General features: G+C 38.1%; 3 protein-coding genes across 10 annotated transcripts in view; 2 read left to right on the top strand and 1 right to left on the bottom strand.

Moving 5' to 3' along the window:
- The first annotated feature begins 156 nt into the window (after positions 1 to 156).
- im:7147916 lies at positions 157 to 8,512 on the top strand. Its single transcript, XM_073936813.1, has one exon. The coding sequence runs from the start codon at positions 3,136 to 3,138 to the stop codon at positions 7,309 to 7,311; it is 4,176 nt and encodes a 1,391-aa protein (XP_073792914.1). The 5' UTR covers positions 157 to 3,135; the 3' UTR covers positions 7,312 to 8,512.
- Positions 8,513 to 9,290: 778 nt separating this feature from the next.
- On the top strand, positions 9,291 to 13,986 carry polr2eb (RNA polymerase II, I and III subunit E, b). Its single transcript, NM_001003564.2, has 8 exons — positions 9,291 to 9,438; positions 9,600 to 9,774; positions 10,151 to 10,266; positions 10,360 to 10,440; positions 11,597 to 11,655; positions 11,802 to 11,880; positions 11,962 to 12,032; positions 13,911 to 13,986. The coding sequence occupies exons 1-7, from the start codon at positions 9,382 to 9,384 to the stop codon at positions 12,025 to 12,027; spliced, it is 633 nt and encodes a 210-aa protein (NP_001003564.1). The 5' UTR covers positions 9,291 to 9,381; the 3' UTR covers positions 12,028 to 12,032; positions 13,911 to 13,986.
- Positions 13,987 to 14,243: 257 nt separating this feature from the next.
- Positions 14,244 to 25,768, bottom strand: part of arhgap45b (Rho GTPase activating protein 45b) — a 41,098-nt gene continuing 29,573 nt past the window's right edge. For 2 of the 8 annotated variants that reach the window (XM_068216452.1, XM_005170516.5), the window contains exons 13-23: positions 24,972 to 25,162; positions 24,776 to 24,897; positions 22,995 to 23,093; positions 22,697 to 22,798; positions 22,454 to 22,617; positions 20,659 to 20,847; positions 20,443 to 20,580; positions 20,107 to 20,345; positions 17,194 to 17,428; positions 15,118 to 15,208; positions 14,244 to 14,702 (exon numbers count right to left, since the gene is read on the bottom strand). In XM_068216452.1, coding sequence (XP_068072553.1) covers positions 14,449 to 14,702; positions 15,118 to 15,208; positions 17,194 to 17,428; positions 20,107 to 20,345; positions 20,443 to 20,580; positions 20,659 to 20,847; positions 22,454 to 22,617; positions 22,697 to 22,798; positions 22,995 to 23,093; positions 24,776 to 24,897; positions 24,972 to 25,162 — 1,824 coding nt within the window. In that variant the 3' untranslated portion in view covers positions 14,244 to 14,448. Of the gene's footprint in view, positions 14,706 to 15,117; positions 15,212 to 17,193; positions 17,429 to 20,106; positions 20,346 to 20,442; positions 20,581 to 20,658; positions 20,848 to 22,453; positions 22,618 to 22,696; positions 22,799 to 22,994; positions 23,094 to 24,775; positions 24,898 to 24,971; positions 25,163 to 25,768 lie in introns of all 8 variants that reach the window. The other 6 variants (XM_073936814.1, XM_005170515.5, XM_068216451.1 and 3 more) reach the window with 3 other exon arrangements.

The following is a 25,768-nucleotide window of genomic DNA, read 5'->3' on the forward strand; positions in this document are numbered from 1 at the left end:
AATGTACAAGTTTACCGTGTTCAATGTGTTTTACTCTGTTTTATATGTATATATTTTGAACATATTGTGAACTATTTTGTGAAAATGCTCTTAGTTGAAGTTAGCAATGTTATGTGAAGTTGTGAAGTTATATGAAGAGGGTGACTGACGTCACTTGTACGCCAGCTTGTGGTGAAGACAGGAGAGACACGTTTTGGCTGTCTTCTAATTTAATCCATCCTGCCAATTCTGCATAAAATTAATGTCCCAAATTGTTTTGCTGCATTAGCTAACTGACACTGGACTGTTCCATCGCGCCGCGGCCGCATTGGACTCGTGCAGGCAAGGGGAGTGGCTCGTTACATTCACTCCGTGAGGATTTCTCCCAATTTGGATGGACGCATGTCATCACTCAATCGTCAAGGATTTTCGTAGGAAACACATACACTGATTCACAGTCATTGAACTACGTTTTACATTACATTCAGGACTTTGAAGTTTCATATATATAAATATATGTTGAAATTGGGACGTTTAGACAACTGAAACTGTATTTTCCTACTTCTGTATAGTTTTATTTTTTTTTCAAAAAGGGCTGAATTGCTGTCAACATATTGTATTTTATTTATTTAATTTTGTTTGTTTTGAATACATGAGTATGTTTTTATAAGGGCTGAAAAGCAGTTCAGATACAGACCAGAAAATTTGCAATACAGCAAACTCAAAAGTATTTTCTTGTGTTTGGGTTTTTTTATTTTTTTTTATTTGAGCAGTTGGAGATTATAGTATTAATAATATGTAAAATTTGACCACACCATTCAATAATATATTGTGTCGTTAAGTTGAGATATCCCGAACCCGAGATTTCAAGTAAATTGTGTTGAAATTTCATATATACTTTAGAAAGCTCAGACCCAGTAGATAATTTTCCCCTTTTCAGTAAATCAATTTCATAGGTGGGTTACAGAAAAGAGAGAGAAAAATTTGGCGCCCAACGTGGATGGCATTGATTTTCTATTAATCTTAATCCTAACTGCTCTGGATTATTATTTTTTTTCATATTGAGTGATTTTTTTTCTCCACATTTAAAATGGATCTATGCAGGGAACATGATTTTGATCCTGAAAAGTCTGTACTGCTTACACGAGTAGATCCAGGCACAACTTTAAATGACGTCAGAAAAGCCTTTGGCCACATTGATGATGTGAAGAAAATCAAGTGGATAGGTGACAAATTCCCAGGGGAGTTGCTTTGTGAATTTCAGGAGGTCGCTACTCCATTTGTTGTTGAAGAGGAACAATTGAATGGTAGTGAGCAGTATGTATGGGGTGTTGTTCCACTGGATAGCAGACAGTTTAAAGATGTGCAACATCCACCTAGTATTTCAACACCAATCCAGAGTGGTTCAGTGCAGACTTTAGATGATATGGCTGACCAGTTGTTGGTGCAAATAGAGAATTTGGCCCAAATGCATTGCGTAAATTTAAGTGATTTGAGCCAACAGGTGGTGAATAAGCTTGCGCATAAGACTGATAATGTTGATCAAGGCCCTATCACTTCGACGCCTGCAGCAAAACTGTTTGTTGATGCTAGGCCACGTGTAATGTCCGCTGAAGCTTCAATGCCGGTTTCAAAAGTGTCATTTGCAAACCAAGACGATTCACCGCCTATAAAAAAGAACATTGGTAACGAAACTCCAGTAACTTTTACTATACCACAAGACGTACAGCGTGTGGTAGTGGAACATGTGGTGAAACATGATCCAGAATATCAGGGACATCACCTCTCGCCCCCCAAATTACGAGTGTTTTCTGGACATTGCCCCAAGCCTAATGGGGAAGTTGATTTCACCACATGGCAATTGTATGTTAAACAATTACTCCCAGACACTTCTCTGACAGAAAGGCATAAGCGACGACACATTCTGGATAGTCTCCTCCCTCCTGCTCTTACTGTTGCTCTTGGGGCTGGTACAAATGCACCACCAGAAGTGTATGTGCTAGAGCTTGAGAAAGCTTATGGAAGTGTCACTGGTGGTGATGAGTTGTATATTCAGTTCATAGAGACACACCAGAACAGGGGTGAAAAGCCATCTGATTATTTGAGACGACTTCATGCATTGCTGCTTGAGGTGATTGAAAAGAAGGGAGTGATTGGCAAACAATCTGACACTTTACTTCTCAAACAGTTCATTAGAGGGTGCTGGGATGAAGCCCTTATAACCCAGTTGCGTCTTAAGGAGTTGTTAACAGAACAATCACCATCTGAATTGAGTTATTCGAGCATACTCTTCAAACTAAGGTCATACGAACATGAAAAGCAGCTCAAGGAGAACCGTATGAATCTGCATTTGAATGCGCCTCCAAAAAGAGCTCAGAGTCACGTGCATGTTGCCGTAAACCAAGGAAGTATAGCTAGTTCGGAGGGGGTACAAAATAATGAGGTGTTGATGAGACGCATAAAAGAGCTTGAAGCTGAGGTAGTTAAAGCTAAAAACCAGACGTCTGCTACTGTGAACCAACAGGGGTTTGATCAACTTCAGGCTAGTGCAACTAAGAAAAGAGGTAAAGAAGTGAAGCTCTCACGTCCTGTAGCACAAACACAACCTAAGCAATTGCCTATCAGTGGATTTTGTTACTGCTGTGGTGAGGACTCTCATTATTTACAACACTGCACCAATCCTGTGAATGCTGCTTTGGTACAGCAAAAATTAGTGCAGAGGCATGAACAGAGGGGTTCTCCCAACAAAATGATGATGCCCACAACACATTTAAACTTGGCATAGCTTCTGTTGTGGAACGGACAGAAGCTGAGTTGGAGAAAAGTTCCACAGAAATAAGTAACCACGTTCCAGAGGGTCTAATTGGTGAACCATGGGAAAGTGAAGCATGGTTGGATGGAGTTCAGTGTCTTTGTTTAGTAGATACAGGATCCCAGGTGACCTGTGTAGCTGAATCATTCTACAAGCAGTACTTGCGGCATCGAAACCTTTCTCCCATAGGGAATCTACTTAGAGTTGAGGGAGCTGCTGGACAAATAGTTCCGTACATTGGGTACATTGAAATAGACATACAGTTTCCAGAATCTGCTTGTGGAACAGATGCCGTTGTTACAGCATTAGCATTGGTTTGCCCTGATCAGGTTTATAATGCACGAATGCCCTTGCTAGTGGGGACAAATGTACTCCGCTATCTTGTTCGAGATTTTAGGATGTCACAGGGAAAGGAGTACCTACAGAACATGTCTGCCAGTGTCAATTGGATGACTGCTTATCACCAGTGTGACAAAGTATTGACACCCGGCAAACAGCCACAATATTCTACTCCAGTTAGACTGTCTGGTAGAAAGTCTGTAACAATCAGTAAAGAGGAAAAGTGTGAAGTAACAGGAGTATATAGATTGAAGGAATTTGGTTTGAACAAGACAATGATTATTGACGAGCCTTTGACGCATCAAATTCCTGGTGGTTTGGTGGTTGAGTGCAAATTGATACAAGCAAAGCTCAGTGCTCGGAATAAAGTTAAAGTAGTCATTCGTAATGTTTCAGATCACAGTGTGACTTTACAGCCAAAGGGAGTGCTAGCTGAGTGTTCAGTGGTAGACTGGATTAAATCTGTGCCCCTTTTTGATGGTACAGGCAATTCACAAGCCAAGACACCCCTGATGGCAAATATCTTAGTGAAGACAGAAGATCCTGTTACTGTGGATTTTGGGGATTCTCCTATATCTGAGGAGTTAAAAGCTCACATCATGGGGAGAATAAACAGAGAAGTGTCAAGTGCATTTGCGAAACATGATCTTGATGTAGGGCATGTTTCGGGTGCAACCCACCGAATAGAGTTGATGGAACATGTTCCTTTCAAAGAGCGTACTCGTCGAGTCTCACCTGCTGACTTTGATGATTTGAAGAAGCATTTGCTAGATTTGCTAGCTAGTGAGATTATAGAGGAATCAAACAGTCCTTATGCTTCCCCAGTTGTACTGGTGAGAAAGAAAAATGGAGATTTAAGAATGGTGGTTGACTATCGCAAGCTAAATAAACTGACAAAAAGAGATGCGTATCCTCTCCCAAGGATCGAGGAGACGTTTACTTTGTTGTCAGGCTCAAAGTGGTTCTCGGTTTTAGATTTAAAGAGTGGATACTACCAGTTGGAGGTAGAGGAAAGTGACCGTCCCAAAACAGCATTCACTACGCCATTTGGTAACTGGCAGTTCAGGCGATTACCACAAGGGCTGACAAATTCTCCTGCAATGTTTCAAAGGACTATGGAGAAAGTCATGGCAGGTTTAAATTTGCAGGAAGTTATTGCTTTTCTCGATGACTTAATAATTTTTTCAGATACACTGGAACAGCATGAAGAACGGCTCATGAAAGTCCTTCAGCGGATTGCAACTTTTGGATTAAAGTTGGCACCTTCCAAGTGTAAAATTTTTCAAACCTCCGTCAAGTACTTAGGGCATGTTATTTCTGCTCAAGGTATACACCCAGATCCAGACAAGATCTCTGCCGTGAAGGAATGGCCCATTCCGAAAACAGTCAGGGATTTGAGGTCATTCCTTGGTTTTGCTGGATATTACAGACGCTTTGTCGAGGGTTATTCCAAGATAGTTAAGCCTCTGAATGTGTTATTGCAAGGTGAATTCTCCACCAGGAGGTCATCATCCACATCTTACCGTGTTAGGAGTAAGTTGCAATCTTTAGCTGGAAGATGGGATGATGAGTGTCAAATTGCATTTGACACTGTTATTCAGAAGCTTACAACTGCACCGACTCTGGGCTTTGCAGATTGGAAGTTACCCTATATCGTTCACACAGATGCCAGCGTAAATGGTCTGGGTGCTGCCTTATATCAAGTACAAGATGGTAAGACCAAAGTGATCGCCTATGCCAGTCGGGGTTTATCGAGGAGTGAGAAAAACTACCCTGTACACAAACTAGAGTATTTAGCTCTTAAATGGGCTGTGTGCGAAAAATTTCATGACTTTTTGTACGGTGCAAAGTTTACTGTATTAACTGACAACAACCCGCTAGTGTATGTGCTTACTACAGCTAAATTGGACGCAGCTGGTCATAGGTGGCTCGCAGCTCTGTCAATGTATGATTTCGAAATCAAGTATCGAGCAGGCAAAACTAATGTTGACGCAGACGGACTTTCACGGCGTCCACAAGAGCCACTCGGTGATGATGCCGAAACCATCATGATAGATGAACGAATTGAAAGCTTGCTGAGCAAAGCAGAATGTGCCGCTGTTGAGTTTGAGAAGTTTGGACAGGAGGAGATTAAGGCTGTGTGTATGAGACAATCTGTATTTTGTGGAATGTTTTCTTCACAGCCAGGCGAAGGGGACCTGGTGGAAGCCAGGGCTACCTCAACCCCTGCTGTGGAGATGCTACTGTGTGACGAGGATGTAGTGCCAGATGACCTGATAGATCCAGAATGCTTGCCTGGACAGACTGCTCTACCGAGTATGACTCGGACAGATTGGTATCAGTTACAACGAGAGGATGTTGCCCTCAGAAAGGTGATTGGTCTTTTGGAGTCTGGGAACAATCTGTCTCATGTGGAAAGACTCAATGAGTCTAGGGAAGTTAATTTAATGTTAAGGGAAAGGCACAAACTGAGGTTAGTAGATGGGGTCTTGCACCGTATGGTATGTGATCAGTATGGGCAAAAGTATGGGCAGCTGGTAGTCCCCTCTAGTTTCAGAGACAGAGCTCTTGAAGGCATTCATGATGAAACTGGGCATATGGGGTATGAAAGAACTTTGGAGCTTGCCCGAGCCAGATTTTATTGGCCTAAGATGGCAGAGTATGTGGAAAGAAAGTGCAGAACTTGCGAGCGTTGTATCAGGCGAAAGGCCCGTGCCCAAAGGGGTGCTGAGCTAGTAAACATCAAGGTTTATGCTCCTTTAGAGTTAGTCTGTATTGATTACCTTTCACTAGAGCCAGACTCCAGTGACACCCGTAACATCTTGGTGATCACAGATTATTTTACTAAGTTTTCGTGGGCATTTCCCACTAAAGATCAAACTGCCAAGACTGTGGCTTCTGTGTTGTGGGAAAATTTAATTTGTCATTTTGGTTTCCCTAAAAGAATACACAGTGATCAGGGTGCCAATTTTGAGTCTGAACTGGTAAAAGAATTGTGTACTCTAGCTGGTGTCAAATCCCGCACAACACCTTATCACCCTAGGGGAAACCCAGTAGAAAGGTTTAACCGAACCCTTCTGGATTTATTGGGAACCTTGAGTGATAAGAAGAAAGAACATTGGAGAAAATATGTACGTCCACTGGTGCATGCGTACAACTGTACGAGAAATGACGCGACTGGTGAGAGTCCTTTTCTTTTAATGTTTGGACGTCAACCTCGTCTTCCAATAGACCTCTGTTTTGGGATTAACCCCAAGGGGTATAATTCCAAAACTCACACTCATTATGTCACTGAACTTAAGCAAAGACTACGGTATGCTTATAAATTAGCGGTCCAAAATGCAGAGAAAAGGCAATTGATGAATAAAGCTCGATGGGATAAGAAAGTCACAGCCGCTTCAGTTGAAGTGGGCGATCGTGTTCTCATTAAGAACGTCAACATTCGAAGAAAGCATAAAATAGCAGATCGCTGGGAGTCCACTGTATATGTGGTTGTCAAGCAGCCAAATGCAGACATTCCGGTGTATGTGGTTCGGCCCGAGAATGGTGATGGCTCTGAGCGTATCCTCCACAGAGATCTTTTGCTCCCTTGTGGGTTTCTTCCCGTCAGTCCTACTGTAGCTGATGAAATACTCACTGTGCCAGAAAATTGCTCTTCTAGAGTGAATACGGATGATTTGAGAGGGGATGCAGGGGTCGATAATTTTGGTGAAATTTTGGAGGCTGAAAGTTCAAAGTCTTTGAATCCTCATGCTCCAGAATTCAATTCAGTCTTGCAAAACGTTCCTGAGCTTTCTAGGACTCTTAGTGTTTCAAACAGGCAAGATGATGAAATGAACACATTGAGTGTTACATCTGTTGAGAACGACATTGAGAATAGTTGCGAGACTGAAATTCAGCAAGATGTTTCCTCCTTGGAGGAAGATGATGATGTGGCAGTACAGCCTGATGAGTTGAGTGTTGAAGAGCGTGATTGTGTTGTTGGCTTAAGAAGGTCTAAGAGGGAAAAGAAACCCCCAAATAAATTAAATGATTACGTTGGGTGGAAAGCACAATGCAAGAGGCAGGGTGTTACTCTGGAAAATCAATCCAGTCAATTAAGTCAAGTACTTGAGATGATGCAACAACAGATGCGAGTGCAGCTAACACAAAGCGAATTGTTGTTTAGCCTTATAGGTTAGCTTATTAAGTGCCTGATGAGGACATCAGAGTTTTGAGCAGGGGAGGATGTAACCCACTCAAATTTTTGAGTGTTAAATATTGTTTTATTTTGACATGTAATTAAGAGTTTCTTAATTAATTTTTTTTATTTGTCAGAATATATGTATTTATGTTTTATTTTCTTACCTTACCTAATGCACAACAATTGGGCATTTAAAAAAAATTTATAGATGTATAAATTTACATTCAGAAGTTAATTTCTAAAAACCGGAATTGAGGTCAAGGGTGACTGACGTCACTTGTACGCCAGCTTGTGGTGAAGACAGGAGAGACACGTTTTGGCTGTCTTCTAATTTAATCCATCCTGCCAATTCTGCATAAAATTAATGTCCCAAATTGTTTTGCTGCATTAGGTAAGTTATATACATTCGGATTTCCTGCATATTTATTTTACTTTTCGATTTGTTTAGCTATATTGTATAGATGATGCATACTGTTCATGGATCGCTGTAAATGTACAAGTTTACCGTGTTCAATGTGTTTTACTCTGTTTTATATGTATATATTTTGAACATATTGTGAACTATTTTGTGAAAATGCTCTTAGTTGAAGTTAGCAATGTTATGTGAAGTTGTGAAGTTATATGAAGAGGGTGACTGACGTCACTTGTACGCCAGCTTGTGGTGAAGACAGGAGAGACACGTTTTGGCTGTCTTCTAATTTAATCCATCCTGCCAATTCTGCATAAAATTAATGTCCCAAATTGTTTTGCTGCATTAGCTAACTGACACTGGACTGTTCCATCGCGCCGCGGCCGCATTGGACTCGTGCAGGCAAGGGGAGTGGCTCGTTACATTCACTCCGTGAGGATTTCTCCCAATTTGGATGGACGCATGTCATCACTCAATCGTCAAGGATTTTCGTAGGAAACACATACACTGATTCACAGTCATTGAACTACGTTTTACATTACATTCAGGACTTTGAAGTTTCATATATATAAATATATGTTGAAATTGGGACGTTTAGACAACTGAAACTGTATTTTCCTACTTCTGTATAGTTTTATTTTTTTTTCAAAAAGGGCTGAATTGCTGTCAACATATTGTATTTTATTTATTTAATTTTGTTTGTTTTGAATACATGAGTATGTTTTTATAAGGGCTGAAAAGCAGTTCAGATACAGACCAGAAAATTTGCAATACAGCAAACTCAAAAGTATTTTCTTGTGTTTGGGTTTTTTTATTTTTTTTTATTTGAGCAGTTGGAGATTATAGTATTAATAATATGTAAAATTTGACCACACCATTCAATAATATATTGTGTCGTTAAGTTGAGATATCCCGAACCCGAGATTTCAAGTAAATTGTGTTGAAATTTCATATATACTTTAGAAAGCTCAGACCCAGTAGATAATTTTCCCCTTTTCAGTAAATCAATTTCATAGGTGGGTTACAATAAGACAAAATTAATGATCGTTATCCTTTTGTAAACCCTTTTTCAAAACAATTTATTAATTGTTCTAATCGATTTTGTTAACTTTTGAACACAAGCAGACATAACGTTACAATAAATGTAATTGACGTAAATCTACTCAATCAAAATCCTCTGGAATAATTGCTAATGTATTTTTTTAACCCTGTAACATTTCCTAAAACGCTGGGGACGACGCTCTATGGTCAAAATGAATCACTGAATCGCCTTGACACCGGATATTTGAACTGTTCGATTGAATCTATATTCAAACGATTCAAACCCTACGCACTTCTCAAATGCTATACAACTCTCTTTCCTTCCTTGTTCGTTTACATAAAACAAAATCAGTATTTAAAGAAAGCAATAGCTGTGATATTGCTTAGAAGTTGTGATACTTCTAAGCAACGCGCACTGTTTTTTGTACGAAATAAAGCTGCGCATTGTTTTTTTTTTTTTTTTTTTTTTTAAAGCTGCGCATTGTATCTACGCTGTGGCGTAACGTCTGACGTCATTTACTCGCGCCAGCAACGGGAAACAAACGTGGAGAAGAAGCATCACATTAGCGGATTGTTTTGATCGTCAAAATTTGGTATTAATCATATTTATAGCGCAGTATGGATGACGAGGAAGAGACATACAGACTATGGAAAATTAGAAAAACTATAATGCAGGTAAAGAAAGACATATATGCTTTATTTATAACGTTTCGCACAGTTTAGTGATGCTTGTTCCGGTTTACTATTGAATGGATTTCATGTCTTTTATAAAACCATACACATTTAAATAACAGAAATAACATGATGTAATAACAATGTTGATATTTAACCAACAGCTTTGTCACGATCGCGGATATTTGGTGACGCAGGATGAATTGGACCAGACTCTTGATGAATTCAGGAGTCAGTTTGGAGATAAACCGAGCGAGGGTCGACCACGACGAAATGACCTGACAGTCCTGGTGGCCCACAATGACGACCCGACCGACCAGATGTTTGTGTTCTTCCCGGGTATGTTTTATTCCGCAGCAGCCCTATTTATTTAACTAGTCCGAGATAACAAGGAGTGGTTATTAGGTGAAGTTGGTTTTATATTCGGACAATCTCCTTAATAATATAATTTCAGAAAAGTATTCTATGCTAATTCTAAACAGGGAAATCATATTAGCAGCCAGCTACTATCAAATACATCACTGTTAATTAAATAGTCAAATAGGGCTAATGTTGTTTTAAAGTCATACTTCCATGCGATTGCAGACTGAATATTCAAAGCATCATGGTAAAAATGGACAAACGTGAAACCAGCTTTACCTCAGTGGAGTGGTTGATCAATTTTGTATTTACGTTAAAGAGTTTAAATATATTGAAACTTCAATTTTGCTTTCAGAGGAACCAAAGGTTGGCATCAAAACCATAAAGATGTATTGCCAGCGCATGCAGGAGGAAAACATCACCCGCGCCATCATTGTAGTACAGATGGGCATGACACCCTCCGCCAAACAGGTGCAACTCGCACATTTACTAATGTTTACAGTTCTAATGTCGAGCACTTTACAAGATAAATACGTTTTTTTATCTCTCTCTGTCACATTTCAGTCTCTGGTCGACATGGCACCAAAGTACATACTGGAGCAGTTTCTTCAGCAGGAGCTTCTAATCAACATTACAGAACACGAGGTGAGGAGACTTAAAGTTATAGCTCACCCAAAAAGTGAAAATTCTGTCATCATGTACTCACCCTTGTTCCAAAACTGTTTGAGTTTATTTCTTCTGTTGACAACAATGTTGGAAAGCAGCAGCCATTGACCTGCTGTAGTATTTTTGTTCCCGTTAAGGAAGTCAATGGCTGCACGGTTTTTAATTCACTGGTGGAAAAAAGCACCTTAATGTTGTATCACTTACTGTTAGTCCAAAATCACATTCGGAGAACTATTATATTTTTAGCTGATGAACAATAAAAAAATCCACAGCCAATCAGAATCTCCTAACTTAAAAAGCCAGTTTACACAGAAATAACTCTTCTGACATCATTTAATCTCCGTCCACTAGTTTCTAGCGTTGAAGTTTCTTTCTTCTTTTGAACACAATGGGCTATATGCACACAGACTTTTAATATGGTTTCCGGTGCCTTATATATATATATATATATATATATATATATATATATATATATATATATATATATATATATATATATATATATATATATATATATATATACACACACACACACATACATGATATAAAGTGCTATAAAGCGGTGTGTTAAATTATTTTACCTCAGTATTTTGAATGGAGTTTCTGCGCTAGCCTGCTGCCATTGACAGCGCTAGCAGTTACACAGTCTATTATCTCATTTTATGCTTGAACTACTAAATGAATGCTTAAGTTTATTTAAGGGATTGTATTTCAATTACATTACGATGTTGTAAAAGCAACCTTATAAATAGTCACAAAAACCTTTTACTGTTGGTTTAAAAACACTAGCTGTTCATATTGCCCATTGAAGAATGATCCATTGAATTCCACTGTATAATTTGGTTCTTTGTGAAGAAAATCTTGTTTCTCTTGATCAGAGATGCCCAAACTCAGTCTTAGATGGTTTAGATCCAACTTGCTTCTGCACTCATGCCTGGAAGTTTCTAGTAGAGCTAGTAAGAGCTCGATTAGCTGGTTCAGGGGTTGGAGCCAAACTCTGCAGTGCCGAGTTTGGGCACCTTTTTTTTTCTTGATAATTAATATATTCATCATTTTTGTTTTGAGCACTTTTTTAAGATGCTTAACACTTTTATCTAATTATCCTTTGCAATAACTATGGTTTCATGTATTTCAGCTTGTTCCAGAGCACATAGTTATGACAAAAGAAGAAGTGACTGAGTTGCTGGCGCGGTAGTATCCTTTCATGAAAGATGCTTAAGTTTACAGCAGTGTTATTTTCATATTTCTATGGTTTAGCTCAACTTTGTGTATTATATATGTTTAACTCCAGTTGGATAGTTCACAGTACATGTAGGTCACCTTAACCAGCGCTTCTCCAGTAAGCTAAAGGAAAGCCAACTTCCCAGAATTCAAGCTGGGGATCCCGTTGCACGTTACTTTGGCTTAAAAAGAGGCCAGGTAGGAAATCAGCCCAATTTTTAGCTCATTTTGATTGACCGCAATCAGCTGATAGTTTGTGAATTTGTGTGTGTTTTTCAGGTTGTTAAGATCATCAGACCGAGTGAAACGGCTGGCCGATACATCACATACAGATTGGTCCAGTAATGTTGGTGAGCTCTTGTCTTTTATTAACCTTTAAATAAAGCGCTTCACTTTTTCCACATCTTTCTATGTTACAGCCTTATTCCAAAATGGGTTAAATTCATTTTTTCCATCCTCTACACACAGCACCCCACAATGACAGTGTGAAAAAAGATTTTATTGAAAATAAAAAGTACACAAGTATTCACAGCCTTTGCTGTAAAGCTCTAAATTGAGCTCTGGTACATTGTTTCCACTGATCATTCTTAAGATGTTTCAGCAGCTTAATTGGAGTTCACCTGTTGTAAATGCAGTTGATTGGACATGATTTGAAAAGGCACACACCTGTCTATATAAGGTCCCAGCATTGACAATGCATGTCAAAGCAGAAACCAAGCATGAAAACAAAGGACTTGTCTGTAGATCTCTGAGACGGAATTGTCTTGGGGCACAAGGCTGGGGAGGGTTACAGAATTTCTGTTGCTCTAAAAGTTAAGATGAGCACAGTAGCCTCCATCCATAAGTGAAAGATTTTTGGAACCACCAGGACTCTTTCTAGAGCTGGCCGGCCATCTAAGCGGAGTGATCGGGGGAGAAGGGCCTTAGTCAGAGAGGTGATCAATAACCCGATATTCACTCTGTCTGAGCTCCAGCCTTCTGTGGAGAGGGGAGAACCTTGTAAAAGGGCAACCATCTGTGCAGTAATCCACCAATCAGGCCTGTATGGTAGAGTGGCCAGAGGGAAGCCACTCCCCGACTAGAATTTGCCAAAAGGCATCTGAAGGACTCTCAGACCATAAGAAACTAAATTCTCTGGTCTGATGAGACTAAAATGTAACTCTTTGGAGTGAATGCCAGATGTTGTGTTTGGAGAGAACCAGGCACTGCTCATCACCAGACTAATACCATCCCTATAGTGCAGCATGGTGGTGGCAGCATCATGCTGTGGGGATGTTTTTTCTGCAGCAGGAACTGCAAGACTAGTCAGGATAGAGGGAAAGATGAATGCAGCAATGTACAGGGACATCCTGAATGAAAACCTGCTTCAGAGTGCTCTTGACCCTAGACTGGGGTGACGGTTCATCTTCCAGCAGGACAAGGACCCAAAGCACACCGCAAAAATATTAATGGGGTGGCTTTACTACAACTTAGTGAATGTCCTTGAGTGGCCCAGCCAAAGCCAAGACCTAAATCCTATTAAACATCTCTGGAGAGATCTGAAAACGGCTGTACACCGTCGCTTCCCATCCAACCTGATAGAGCTTGAGAGGTACTGCAAAGAGGAATGTGCAAAAATTCCAGGTGTGTCAAAAAAGACAGGTGTGCCAAGCTTGTGGCATCATAAAAAGATTTGAAGCTGTAATTTCTGCCAAAGATTTATCAAAGTATTGAGGAATACTTGTGTACATGTGGTTTTTTAGGTTTTTTATGTTTATTAAATTTGCAACAATTAAAAAAAAATCTTTTTTCACTTTGTCATTATGGGGGATTGTGTGAAGAATTGATGAAATAAATTAATTTAATCCATTTTGGAATAAGGCTGTAACAAACAAATGTGCAAAAAGCGTAGCGCTATGAATCTTTCCAGATGCATTGTATGTATCTTTTGCTTAAATGTAAGTTTGATTTAATAATACATCACATGATCCTTTTCTAAATTGGCTGGTTAGAATAGTTAAAAAGATTCATTGATTCATAAATCGTCTGTTTTCAAGGAACTGCATAAAACTCAGTTAGCCAATTATTGTTAATATAATAAAACATTCTATAAAGTGTTAAGATAAAACAAATATTGCAGATGCCTGCAGTCTGTTTAGCTACACATTTCAGTTCTAGAAACTAAAGCATCTTTAGTACTGTTACTTTTTAAAGTCTTCGTGTAATAGGTTTTATCTTTTGTTTGACAGGTTTCTTTTCCCAGCTGCTGAAATTGAACACCTTCAGTTTGTCTTTTTACAATTTTTAACTAATAAAATATGTTTCTGTTACATCGTCTCCGTCCATTTGTTCAGTCCTAATTGAGTCGTAAACATTATTAATCATAATATAAAGAAGAAAAATGTCAAACACTTACCTTTTTCTTTCCGAAAGCCATCGTTGTTGATAATGCGTAAAGAGAAGTCAAATGTTTACAAGCAGTGCTTACTTAAATGAACAATCACTTCCTCATTGGTTCTGGTGTAGTGTCATTTGCATATGACCATGACCTCCAGTCGTTTTGCATTGACAGTTACTGATGGTTTGTAAATCATTTGTTTTTTATTATTATTAATATTAAAAGACAAGCATAAAACCTCAAAACATACAATGCATGATGGGATGATGATGCCCGGATCACTGTTTGGCAAAAAAATAAAAGCTGAAGAGATTTAAAATGAACCAAGATTATAAGGCTGTTAAATATTAAAAGTGGTCTATAAAAACACAAAGGTTTGACGGATGGGCTCAAGAGGTGAGTGTTTTGGTGGTGTTGTTACTCTGGTTGATGTTGAGGGCCGCTAGTGAGTGGCTCTGGTCCTCCAGCTCTGGTGGTTCGCTCTCAGGGAGGGCAGGAGGGTCAGCGCTGGAGCTCTGCAGGGTCACCAGGAGTACCGCTGGCCTGCTTTGGATAGACGTTTCATCAACAGGCTGCTCTGCCTCTGGGTCTGAATCCAAGTCCAGACTGTGCTCCAGAGAGTCTGGGGTTCCTGTACAACTCTCTGCTGACACACGACAGAGCATTACACGAACATAACTATTTGTAAAATTAAATGCAAGAGGAAAAAAACTACTAATAATAAATCAACACAAATTGATGGTACAAAAAAAAAATGTAAATAGATAAATAATTTAGGTGTGGTTAAACTAATTTCGAGAGGATTACGTGCTTATGATTGAAACAATAGTGATAAACAAAATTATTAAAACAATATAAAAAAATAAATACATTTAAAATAAAATGTATATATATATATATATTCTCATAAATATATCACTAAAATAGATTTATAGATGAGAAATAATATAAATAAAATGAAACAAAGTCAAATACTAAAATATTAAGAATAGTAAATACAAAAAAATCAGCTAAAAATTAAATAAATAAATAAATTTAAAATGAGTGAAATGTAGTACCGTGGTCCTCCAGCTTGTCTAATTCAACAGCTGCAGGTTCATCTGGGAGGCCTTGTTCATCATTAGAGCAGCGTTCTTCATCAATGCTGCTCTGCTGCACACAGACAAACATCATCAGTATTTATAAAACCAATTTGTAAGGCGACCTTATATACCCCATTTTTTAAGATGTAAAATAAGGCTCTGATTTCCCTAGAGTATGTATGTGAAGTTTCAGCTCTAAATACCACACAAATACTCTTTGAAACTTTTATCCAAATTGTGCTGTTTTGTTTACTGTCACGTTAAATGGAAATGAGATTGTGGTCTTTAAAAGGAGGTGGAGTTATATACGTGTGACTGCATAGCCGCAGATTCAACACTCTAATGCTGTGTTCACATCAGACGTGGAACGCGTGGATAAATCACACTATTCGCATGAACATTTTGAGTTTACTCATTTCATTCATGCGTCACATTCACTTCATAACAGATGCCGATTCGCCTGATGGGCAGGGCTTCTATCTGCCCGGTGACTGTAGCTTTGTTGCCAAATCGCTAACATGGATTTTATTGAGACAATAGCTGTGTTTATGTGCTTCATGAAAGCTGAAAAACAGTGTCGATTCGTTTGGAGCCGTGTCTGAGTTCACTAGATCCTTTCAGAGGTGCTCCCAGCTCTGTGAGTTCATCAACTCCTTCAGAAACTTAACCTGGATGATGGAGGCTTTCAGTGGTGCTTCCGATTGAGCCGAGCCCAGTTTGATTAACTATTGTCCAGTGTCGGCTGGAGGATTTCCCCCCGGGACACCAACAACAGGCGCTATGTCATAAGCATGCCCCTATAAGAGAAAGCTCCTGATTGGTTAACGCGGCGCGTTTTTACCATTAGTAACTGGTTATATTCATACACTGTTGCCACAGAACTGTGTTTATTATCTGTAAAGTTCCTCTATAGTGCCTTAATATGGCGAGCTTTGTTTGACATGTGACAAAATTTCATCTGAATCACGAGACAGGGCAGGGCTTATTCAGTAGCCCCTCCCCCTTTCAAAATAGCTAATAGCATTTCACAGCTCTGCCTGTCAGAGTAGCTGACTGAATCCAGCACATAGAATTTTATAATTATGTGTAACAGACAATGGATTTTAGCATCACATTTTTGGAATTCCCACATTTTCATTACTAAAAAAAACATAGTGGACACAGTGTCGACTACAATTACTATTATTTTCAGTAAGGCTTTATTTAAAGGAAATGTAGTTACAAACATTCCTTCCACTTACCACAGTAATTACTACGAATTATGTATAATTACATGCAACTAACCCTAAACCACATTCTATCCCTAACCATATAGTTAGTACATGTAATTCAATAATATAACTCAGTAGTTAAATGAACAGTTAAACTGTAAATACATTACCTAAAAAAAAATGTGTAACCATATTTGCTTATACATGCAAATTTTAGCCCAAAGCTGTAAGAAGTATGAATGCTCAATTATTACTTTAGTGACGAGGGACACTTCAGAGTCTCTGGAGAGCATTTGATTGGCCAGAAGATCATGAGCTGAAGTTTAAATGCACAGTGATGTCATTAAAAAAATAAATCATTCACTCCTACTGGCAGAAGTGAGAACTCAGAAGTTCAAAATCATCAATACTGTAGATTTAAAGACCCCAAAAAACACCTTGAATTGATTTCAGGGGACTTTAATCCTCTGCCTCTCCAAATAGTCTTGAGCTTCCTGTTACGCAATCACACTCAAAACCATTTGCAGAAGGACTGGATCAAAGATGATATTGTTAAAATGTAAACAATGCTCAGTTTCTTGTACAGATGATCTTTTAAATCGCTTCATGAGATATGATTTGTAAGAAAAAATTATTAACAAGTATTCACTTTGTGTTGCCTGTAAGACTCAAAGTAGCAGTAGTCATTAACTTGTATTTTGTGTCAGGACAACAGTTTCCGCTAAAAATCGTATTTTATGTCCTACTGTAGAAGAATGAGTAGCCAACATCTTGGATGGTCTGAGGGTGAGTGAATTAATTGTCAATTTTTTTGGGTGAATAATCTCTCTAAGTCACTCACCTGCTGTAGAGACTGTGTGCGGGTGCTGCTGCTTGCAGGCCGACTGGACTCTGACTGAAAAATGGAGGGATAAAACACGATGAGGGTCTCCACTATGCGGGCCTGATATGGGTAATCCACCAGAGAGGACAGAGACACTGTGGCTCCCGAGGGCCGGGGCCGCATCAGTGACGGGCCAAACACGATCCCCAGATTACTGGGACTCATCTTATTGTCGTCTTCCAGTTCTGCAATCCTGAAAATAGACATTAAAAGTTGAATCAAGTAACTGAGCATTTGTTCTTCTATAAATTATTCATATATAATTATTTATTTATCATCACGTTTAAAAATGGATTTCCTCAATTCATTCTTTAACATCTATTATGGTTGTGTACAGTTTATAGTTTTTTAAAAATGTTTATATAGAGTGCTCAGCATAATTGAGTACACCTCCTTTTGAAAATGAATATATTTCTCCATTTCTCAGTGGATATAGTCAATGTATTTTGATGCATTTGACAAAACAGATTTATAAAACTGATATATTTATCAAAATAATAGTTTGGTCACCAAACATATTTAGAAATTGAAAGATAATACAATTAAATTCAAGCAAAATATTGCAAAAATAAATTACAACCTACAAAATTTCAACTAATTTTTAAACTTTTTTTTCTTCTCTTGTATTTTTCCTCCTTTTTATAAAAATTGCATTTAATATTTTAGTTAATAGTTTATAACATATACATTTGGATGTAATTTTGGGTGTGTTTTTGGGCAGTTATCGTAAGTTATTTTGTTAGACAAGCTCCAGATTTAGCTTCAGTACTGACTAATCCAATGTATATGCACAAATATAATACAGTACAGCTTCCTATTAAAAATACAAATTTAAAAGAAAGATTTGTTAGGGGTGTACTTGTATATGCTGAGCACTGTATATTATACAGTTGTGTATGTATGTGACATTTTACCTGTGATGCTTACCTAAATTTTTAAATGCATAATTATATTTTTTCTGATTCTTTCTTGTTTGATGAATTGAACTAGTGTTTGTTTTTTTGATGATTGTGTATGTGTATATAAATCTATATTATTTGTCTTGTTTTTACAGAGATATAATTTTATGTCTGACCTAAGCTGAACCAAATAAAGAAAAATATTTTTAAAAATCTTTAATTTTATTACAGTCAATCTAAAATAATGTAATTTACACAAATTTTGTCAATTGTTCAATCTAATTATTTATTCAGTCAATTCATACATTTATGTATTATGAAATGTATACACAGAATAAAAAATATATTTAGCAAATGTAAAAATATACTATTTTGATTAATAAAAACATTTCCTATTATTTTGCCTATTTGTTCTGCATTATAAAATTATTCTGTTTATTTTTTTAGTGACCATCCAAAAATTTACTTCAATACACACTCACTGGCCACTTTATTAATTACACCTGTCCAACTGCTCCTTAGTGCAAATTTCTAATGAGCCAATCACAAGGCACCAACTTAATGTATTTAGGCAGTTCAAACAGAGCATCAGAATGGGGAAGAAATGTGATTTAAGTGACCTTGAACATGACATGTTCATGTTGGTGTCAGACCGGCTGGTCTCAGTATTTCAGAAACTGCTGATCAACTGGGGGTTTCATGAACAACCATCTCCAGGGTTTACAAAGAATGGTCCGAAAAAGAGAAAATATCCAGTGAGCGGCAGTTCTGTGGGCACAAAAGCCTTTTTGATGCCAGACGTCAGAGGAGAATGGCCAGGCTGGTTCAAGCCAATAGAAAGGCAATAGTAGCTCGAGGTATGCATCTCTTAACACACAACACGTCCAACCTTGAGGCTGATGAGCTAAAGCAGCAGAAGACCACACCGGGTGTCACTCTTGTCAGCTAAGAATAGGAAACTGAGGCTACAATTCACACAGGCTCACCAAAAGTGGACAGTAGAAGATTGGAAAAACGTTGCCAGGTCTGATGAGTCTCGATTTCTACTGCAACATTCGTATGGTTGGGTTAGAATGTGGCATCAACAACATGAAACCATGGATCCATCCAGCCTTGTATCAACAGTTCAGGCTGGTAGTGTAATAGTGTGGGGGATATTTTCTTGGCACACTTTACACCCATTAGTACCAATTGAGCATTGTGTCAATGCCACAGCCTACCTGAGTATTGTTGCGAACCATGTCCATCCCTTTATGACCACATTGGAACCATCTTCTGATGGCTACTTCAAGTAGGATAACGTGCCATATCATAAAGCGTGAACCATCTCAGACTGGTTTTTTAAACATGACACTGAGTTCACTGTACTCAAATGGCCTCCACAGTCACCAGAACTCTATCAAATAGAGCACCTTTGGGATGCGGTGGAACGGGAGATTTGCATCATGGATGTGCAGCAATCAAATCATGTCAATATGGACCAAAATCTCTGAGCAATATTTGCAGTACCTTGTTTAATCTATGTCATGAAGGATTAAGGCAGTTCTGAAGGCAAAAGAGCGTCCAACATGGTAATAGTAATGTGTACCTAATAAAGTGGCCAGTGAGTGTATATAAAATGTATTAAAAGTGTACATTTCCTAAAAGTAAGAATTTATGACAAATTTATTATTTTTAATTAAAATTTGATACATTTTTTACATACTTTGACAAACACTTAAGTTGCTTTGCGTTTATTTTATTCAACAATTTATTATTAATTCATTTCTTTTATTATAGATTTTTAAAATTATTATTCAAAACCTCAATTAGAGATTTAGCAAAAATGATATGCTTAAAGCATTTAGAAAAGTTTGTATTGAGAAAATTAGTAAATCTTGTATTAGTTAATGTTGTTTGATGCATTTACTAATGTTAATTGATGCATTAACATAAACTAATGAAACCATATTGTAAAGTGTGACCAGTTTACCTCCTCAGATGACGCGCTAGGTAGCGGAGCGTGGCGGTGTTTGGTTTGGGCAGCTCTTTCAGGAGATTTTTAAGTCTGTCCACGAGGACCAAGAGTTCAGGATCCGTCTCAGGTCCAAGGTCCATCAGGTCTGGTCCTTTACCACTGTCAGCTCCCTCTGGACCCACAACAGCCAGACTTTCCTTGGCCAGACCCATGAGACTGTTGTAGAGGCGGAAGGGCATGATGGGCTCCGGAAGCTGAAGAAAACACACACACACAAACAGAGTTAAGTGGATTTGACTTTGAATGTTTTTGCTAGATGTCTTCAATGTTTTTCATGGATGTTTTGTTCACCTGTCGCAGGTAAAGCTTCAGGACATTACTGATGTCATGTGGAGATGACTGTGATAGTTCGACCAGCTCTTTGCCGTTCTCAAATGCCTGGCAGAGTTTCTCCACCCGCGTCTTTACTCCATTCACTCGATAAATGCCCTGACAGAAATAGGAGAGAATTCGTTATCGCTTTTTAATCGGTGAAGACGTGCAAGATCTGACCGGTAGTTTGCATACCTTCATCCTTAAAGCTCGTCTCTCTATCTCAGCGATGCACTTCTTGATTATGAAGGGGATCCCATCGGGACTGTTGCTGGACACCTGCAAGAAATCCTGCCCGAACAGCTGAAGGCGGCCCTGGAGCTTCTTGTGGCCGCACTGAATGGCTATAGTCTCCAAGCAGCGTTTGTGACAAGCCAGGAAACACTACATAGGGGAAATCAAAATGACTGAAAAATACTGGTTTATTTCAAACACAAGCCCAAACTTCAAGACTTTTCACACTGCACATTACAAAATCGGCTTTAAGCCTGGCTAAAGGATCAATTCTGTGCATTTTATCCAGGGTTATGATAACCTAGCCTAGACTAGGGTTAGCATAAATGTTTTACCCAGGGATAATTAGGCATGTTCTGGAATGGGGATATAGCACATTTTACCTAGTTATAATTGCTTTTTAACCATGGTGAAGAAATCCTACTCTAGGGATTAGTGACATTTTACCCCAATTTTTTTTTTACCAAGGGATATCATGTTTTCAACCATTGTTATTTTTAACCTATGGTTATCATGCTAAACCTATTTTTTTAGGGCTATCGTTTTTTTATACCTATGATTATTTATTTGCCCAGGGCATCATGTTATTTTAATCCAGGGTTATTTTTTATCAATGGGGATCCCTGTTTGTTAACCAATGTTTGTTTTTTTTTGTCCAGGGTATCACTTTTTTTAACCCAGGATAATTGCTTTTTACCAAGGGCAATCCCTGTTGTTTTTTTTGTTTTTTTTTTACCTTTTTCCCAGGCTTTCATGTTTGTTTAACCCAGAATTATCACAGATTTTTTTAACCTAAAGTTATTTTTATCATCGGTGATCCCTGAGTTTTAACCCATGATTATTATTTTGCTTAGGGTTTCACTTTTTCTTTTACCCAGAGTTATTTAGTTTTTAACTCTGGTTATTTTTTTAATGGGCTGGCACTGTTTTTTACCTAGAGTTATTTTTTACCCAGGGCTATTGCTGTTCTTTTACCCAGGGATATCAATGTTTCTTTTTTACCCAGAATTATTTTACTTGTGGATATATTTTGTTTACCCATAGCTATTTTTACCCTGGGGTTACCATGTTGTTGTTGTTGTTTTTCCCCCAGGTCAATTACTTTACAGTTTTTTATTATTATATTATATTATATTATATTATATTATATTATATTATATTATATTATATTATATTATATTATATTATATTATATTATATTATATTATATTAATTTTTAGATATTACTATAACTGTTTTTTACCCAAGACTATTTTAAAAAAGTTTTTTGCTGTTCTTTTACCCAGGGATATTAGTTTATTTTTTTATCCATGAATATAAAATGTATCTGGCACTGAGTTAGCACCACTTTTAACCTGTTTTTTAATTAATTATCCCTTTAAAACCAGGGTTATGAAACCCTAGTCTAAAGAGTTAGCGCAGATTTTTTGTTGCTGGGGTTATTTTTACCCAATTAGCACCATTTTACACCCAGGGTTGTGAAACCCCCACTCTAGCCCAGGGTTAGCATGATTTTTCTTCCAGGGCATTATAAAAATCTGCTCCATATTAGGAGTAATTGTTTTTTTTTTATCACCATGGTTTAGAGGAGGAGTGCCAATTCCTGTTCCTGGAGATCTACAATCCTGCAGAGTTTAGCTCCAACCATGATCAAACAAATGTGATCGAACAAATGTGGTCACCCCTGGTTAAGATTAATACAGTGTTAAATATTAAGTGTGAGAAATCCTTTTGGATGCAGTAAATGTGTCCTCACCTCCTCACACTCGGCTCCCTGGAAATAAACGTAGCTGTCACATTCTCTGCATTTGGATGGAGAGCGCAGTTTACGCAGTTTGTGCGTCTGAGCGGCTTTTGACAAGCCAATGTTCCTGAAGGGCCCAGTGGGCACCACAATCTCAGGCTCAATGCCATTTATATCTGCAAAATATTGAGCGGACAGTGAGAAACTAGAAGATAGACACACATTGGAAATACACTATGCACTGTGTAATCTCACTTGGCGTTTCAAAGGAAGTAACATTTGCGTCTTTCTCATCTATATCTTCATTTGATGACATGGTTCCTGTAGATGACGTCCTGGTCATTTTACTAATATCACCTATAAAAAAATAATAATTAATATTTAATGTATGTCCATAAACAAACAAATATTTAGTGTTTGTGAACATTAAAGTGTATAATTAAATATTATAATAAAGTTTGGATTTTAAATGAATGAAAAACAATGATTTTTTTTTTATTCTGAATAGAGCACATGTCCAAGTTTAATAAAGAACATTCATGTCTAGAAGTACCTGTGCTGGTAGTCGGGGATTCCAGGCCACTTCCTCCTCCTACACTGTCTGTGTCACTCACTGTGGAGCCCCAGGATTTGTGAGTCATGTGACCTCGAGCTAACACAACAGAAAAAACTATTCAGACCCATTTGCAAGACATTTGAGCATTCGTTTTTATGAATGATAAAATTTAACAATATTTCGCTGGGCGACAAAGTGGCTCAAGAAGGTTGCTGTTTGAGTTCTGGCTGAGCCATTTGGCATTTCTGTGTGGAGTTTGCATGTTCTCCCTATGTTGGAGTGGGCTTCCTCCAGGTGCTCCGGTTACCCCCACAGTCCAAGGACATGTGGTACAGGTGAATTGAATAAACTAAATTGGCCGTAGTGTATGAGTGTGAATGAGTGTGTATGCATGTTTTCCAGTACTGGGTTACACCTGAAAGGGCATTTGCTGTGTAAAACATATGCTGCATAAGTTGGTGGTTCATTCCGCTTTGGCGGCCTCTGATGAATAAAGAGAGTAAGCTGAAGGAAAATGAATGAATTATTTTTTAAGTCTCAAGATCAATGTGCCAACATATAAAGTAACATATGCGAGCTTCCGACATCTGGAGTTGGATTTCAGCTCACAGACCAATTTGCTAAAACATTGCTTAGATATAGCCTCAAGTCGACTTTGTTGAGCTTCTCAATTATTTTTTTAAACATTACTCAAGAATGATTTAATAAATCAATTCAAATTCCAAAACCTTTTGCTTGCATGCTCTGAAGACAACCCACTTAGTCTTACTTAGCTTTTTAATTAATTATTTTTAAAACCCTAAAGGGCACTTTTTTGGCAAAATCAATGCACAACGTTATTAGCATAAAGTGTATAAGTTTGAACAATAGGTGGTGCTAAAGGGACTGAGTCAGAGACTCCAAATTTAAAGCCCTGCATTTGAGCCCGAACCCGTTGGGGCCCGACCTTTTATGCCCCTAGGGCCAATTTTCACGTCATAGATAGCACACATATTGGACTTTGCGAAAAGTAGAAAAAACTTTTTAAAAAGTTTAATGATATCTAACACATGCGGTCCGGAAGTGCCAGAGGTGCCCTGCATTTAGAGATTTCCAGCCAATAGAGAACATAAAGAGAAAAATTGCCAATGGCGAACTTAAAGCTGTGAAAAACGATAGAGGAAAGACAAACTTCTGGTCAACTTGTCAAATAGGGACAACTTTAAATGATGAGCCAACAGGTTAAGCACAATGCACAACTGGTAAGTTTAGTAAACTCATTGTGGACCACAAACTCTTGGATATTGAGGTCACTGTCAAAAATGTCAAAAAAAAAAAAAAACATTTCTCTAAATTATTATGATAAAACAAAAAAACAAAAATAAGAAGCGAAAAAACATCAACTTTCTATTAAATACAAATATGGTCTATTTTAATGGTTGTAACTGTTTGGCGGAAAAAAGATTTTGGACAAAGGCAGGGATACAGCCTGTGCATCTTGGGCCAGGGCCAGGCTCGGGCTTACATTTAAGGCTAATGCAGGGCTCTATCCAAATTTGCCTTTGGATAGTGCTATGTCCGAAATCGCATACTTCTTCAGTAGGTTCTACATTTGAATTTACTTCATGACCATTAGAAAAGCATGTTCTATGTTGACCTTATTCTGCTGTGTTTTTGTATAGTTTTTAAATGTTTAACTCTATGTTGTTTATGTATATTTAAAAAGGTTTTAAAAGGCGCTGTATAAAACAAAACATTTTAAATTATTATTGAAGTAAACAAAGATAATTCGCACATACCCCTCTTCTGATCATCTTTCTGTGAGCTGCTCGTGTCTCCAGTCTCTCCTGCAGTTTGTGGCACCTCAGCACTGCTCTGAGCTTCAGCATTAGCGCTGTCGGTGCGCGGCCTAACCGACTGCCTGAAATAAACACCACATTAAAAGTAACATTCACAGCAACTTTCAGAATACATGTTTTAGTATGCGTGTCTTACTGGACAGAGGAGGCAGAGTAGGCCTCAAACTCATAATGCGTTTCAGGTTCTTCGCTCATCTGAAGGTCTTTGACGTGCGTGCCGTACTGCTGTCCCGGGTCGTACTGTTTACTGCTCTCGCACAGAGTCTGGTAGTGGACCGGCAGCGCGACCGTCTGCATGTGCATGATCTGGTAGTAGGAGATGGTGGCCTGGAAAAAGTTTTTTTTTTCAGAGCTCACAGTTAAAACCCGCTCAAGCTGGATTTAGATTTTCTGGCTGTGTTTCAGCATTTATTTGTTTCTATTAAGTCCAAGAAATGCAAGACTGGGCCATTGCTTAAGCATGTAAACAAGCACAGATATTCTGATCAGAGTTTAAAGTGGAGTTTGCACTTTGGAAACGTGTACTAATTTAAAGAAGTATTTCTTTAATATATTCATTCATTTGATTATTTATTACACGTTGGTTTTATTTAACATCTTAGAAAACTTTTTAATATTATATTATCATTACTAACAAATGTAATACTAATTAATGCTACTAATCATGCAAATTCATGCACTGATCTAAACAGAAATGGAATTAAGATGTGGAGTATGCAGATATTAGTGGCATTATTGAAGTAAACACTGTGATCAAACTATTACCGTCATGTAGGACTTTGTCATATTTTCCGACAAGATACATACACGGCTGTCAGTAAAGGACCGCGCACGCACACACACACACAAAACGCAAAACTTTTTTTCTATCCATTTGGCGTGCATCATATTAAATTCCCTAACACTCTGACCAGTCCTTACTTCGTATTTGCA

This window comes from Danio rerio, chromosome 22, assembly GCF_049306965.1.
Source record: "Danio rerio strain Tuebingen ecotype United States chromosome 22, GRCz12tu, whole genome shotgun sequence".
Taxonomy (NCBI): Eukaryota; Metazoa; Chordata; class Actinopteri; order Cypriniformes; family Danionidae; genus Danio; species Danio rerio.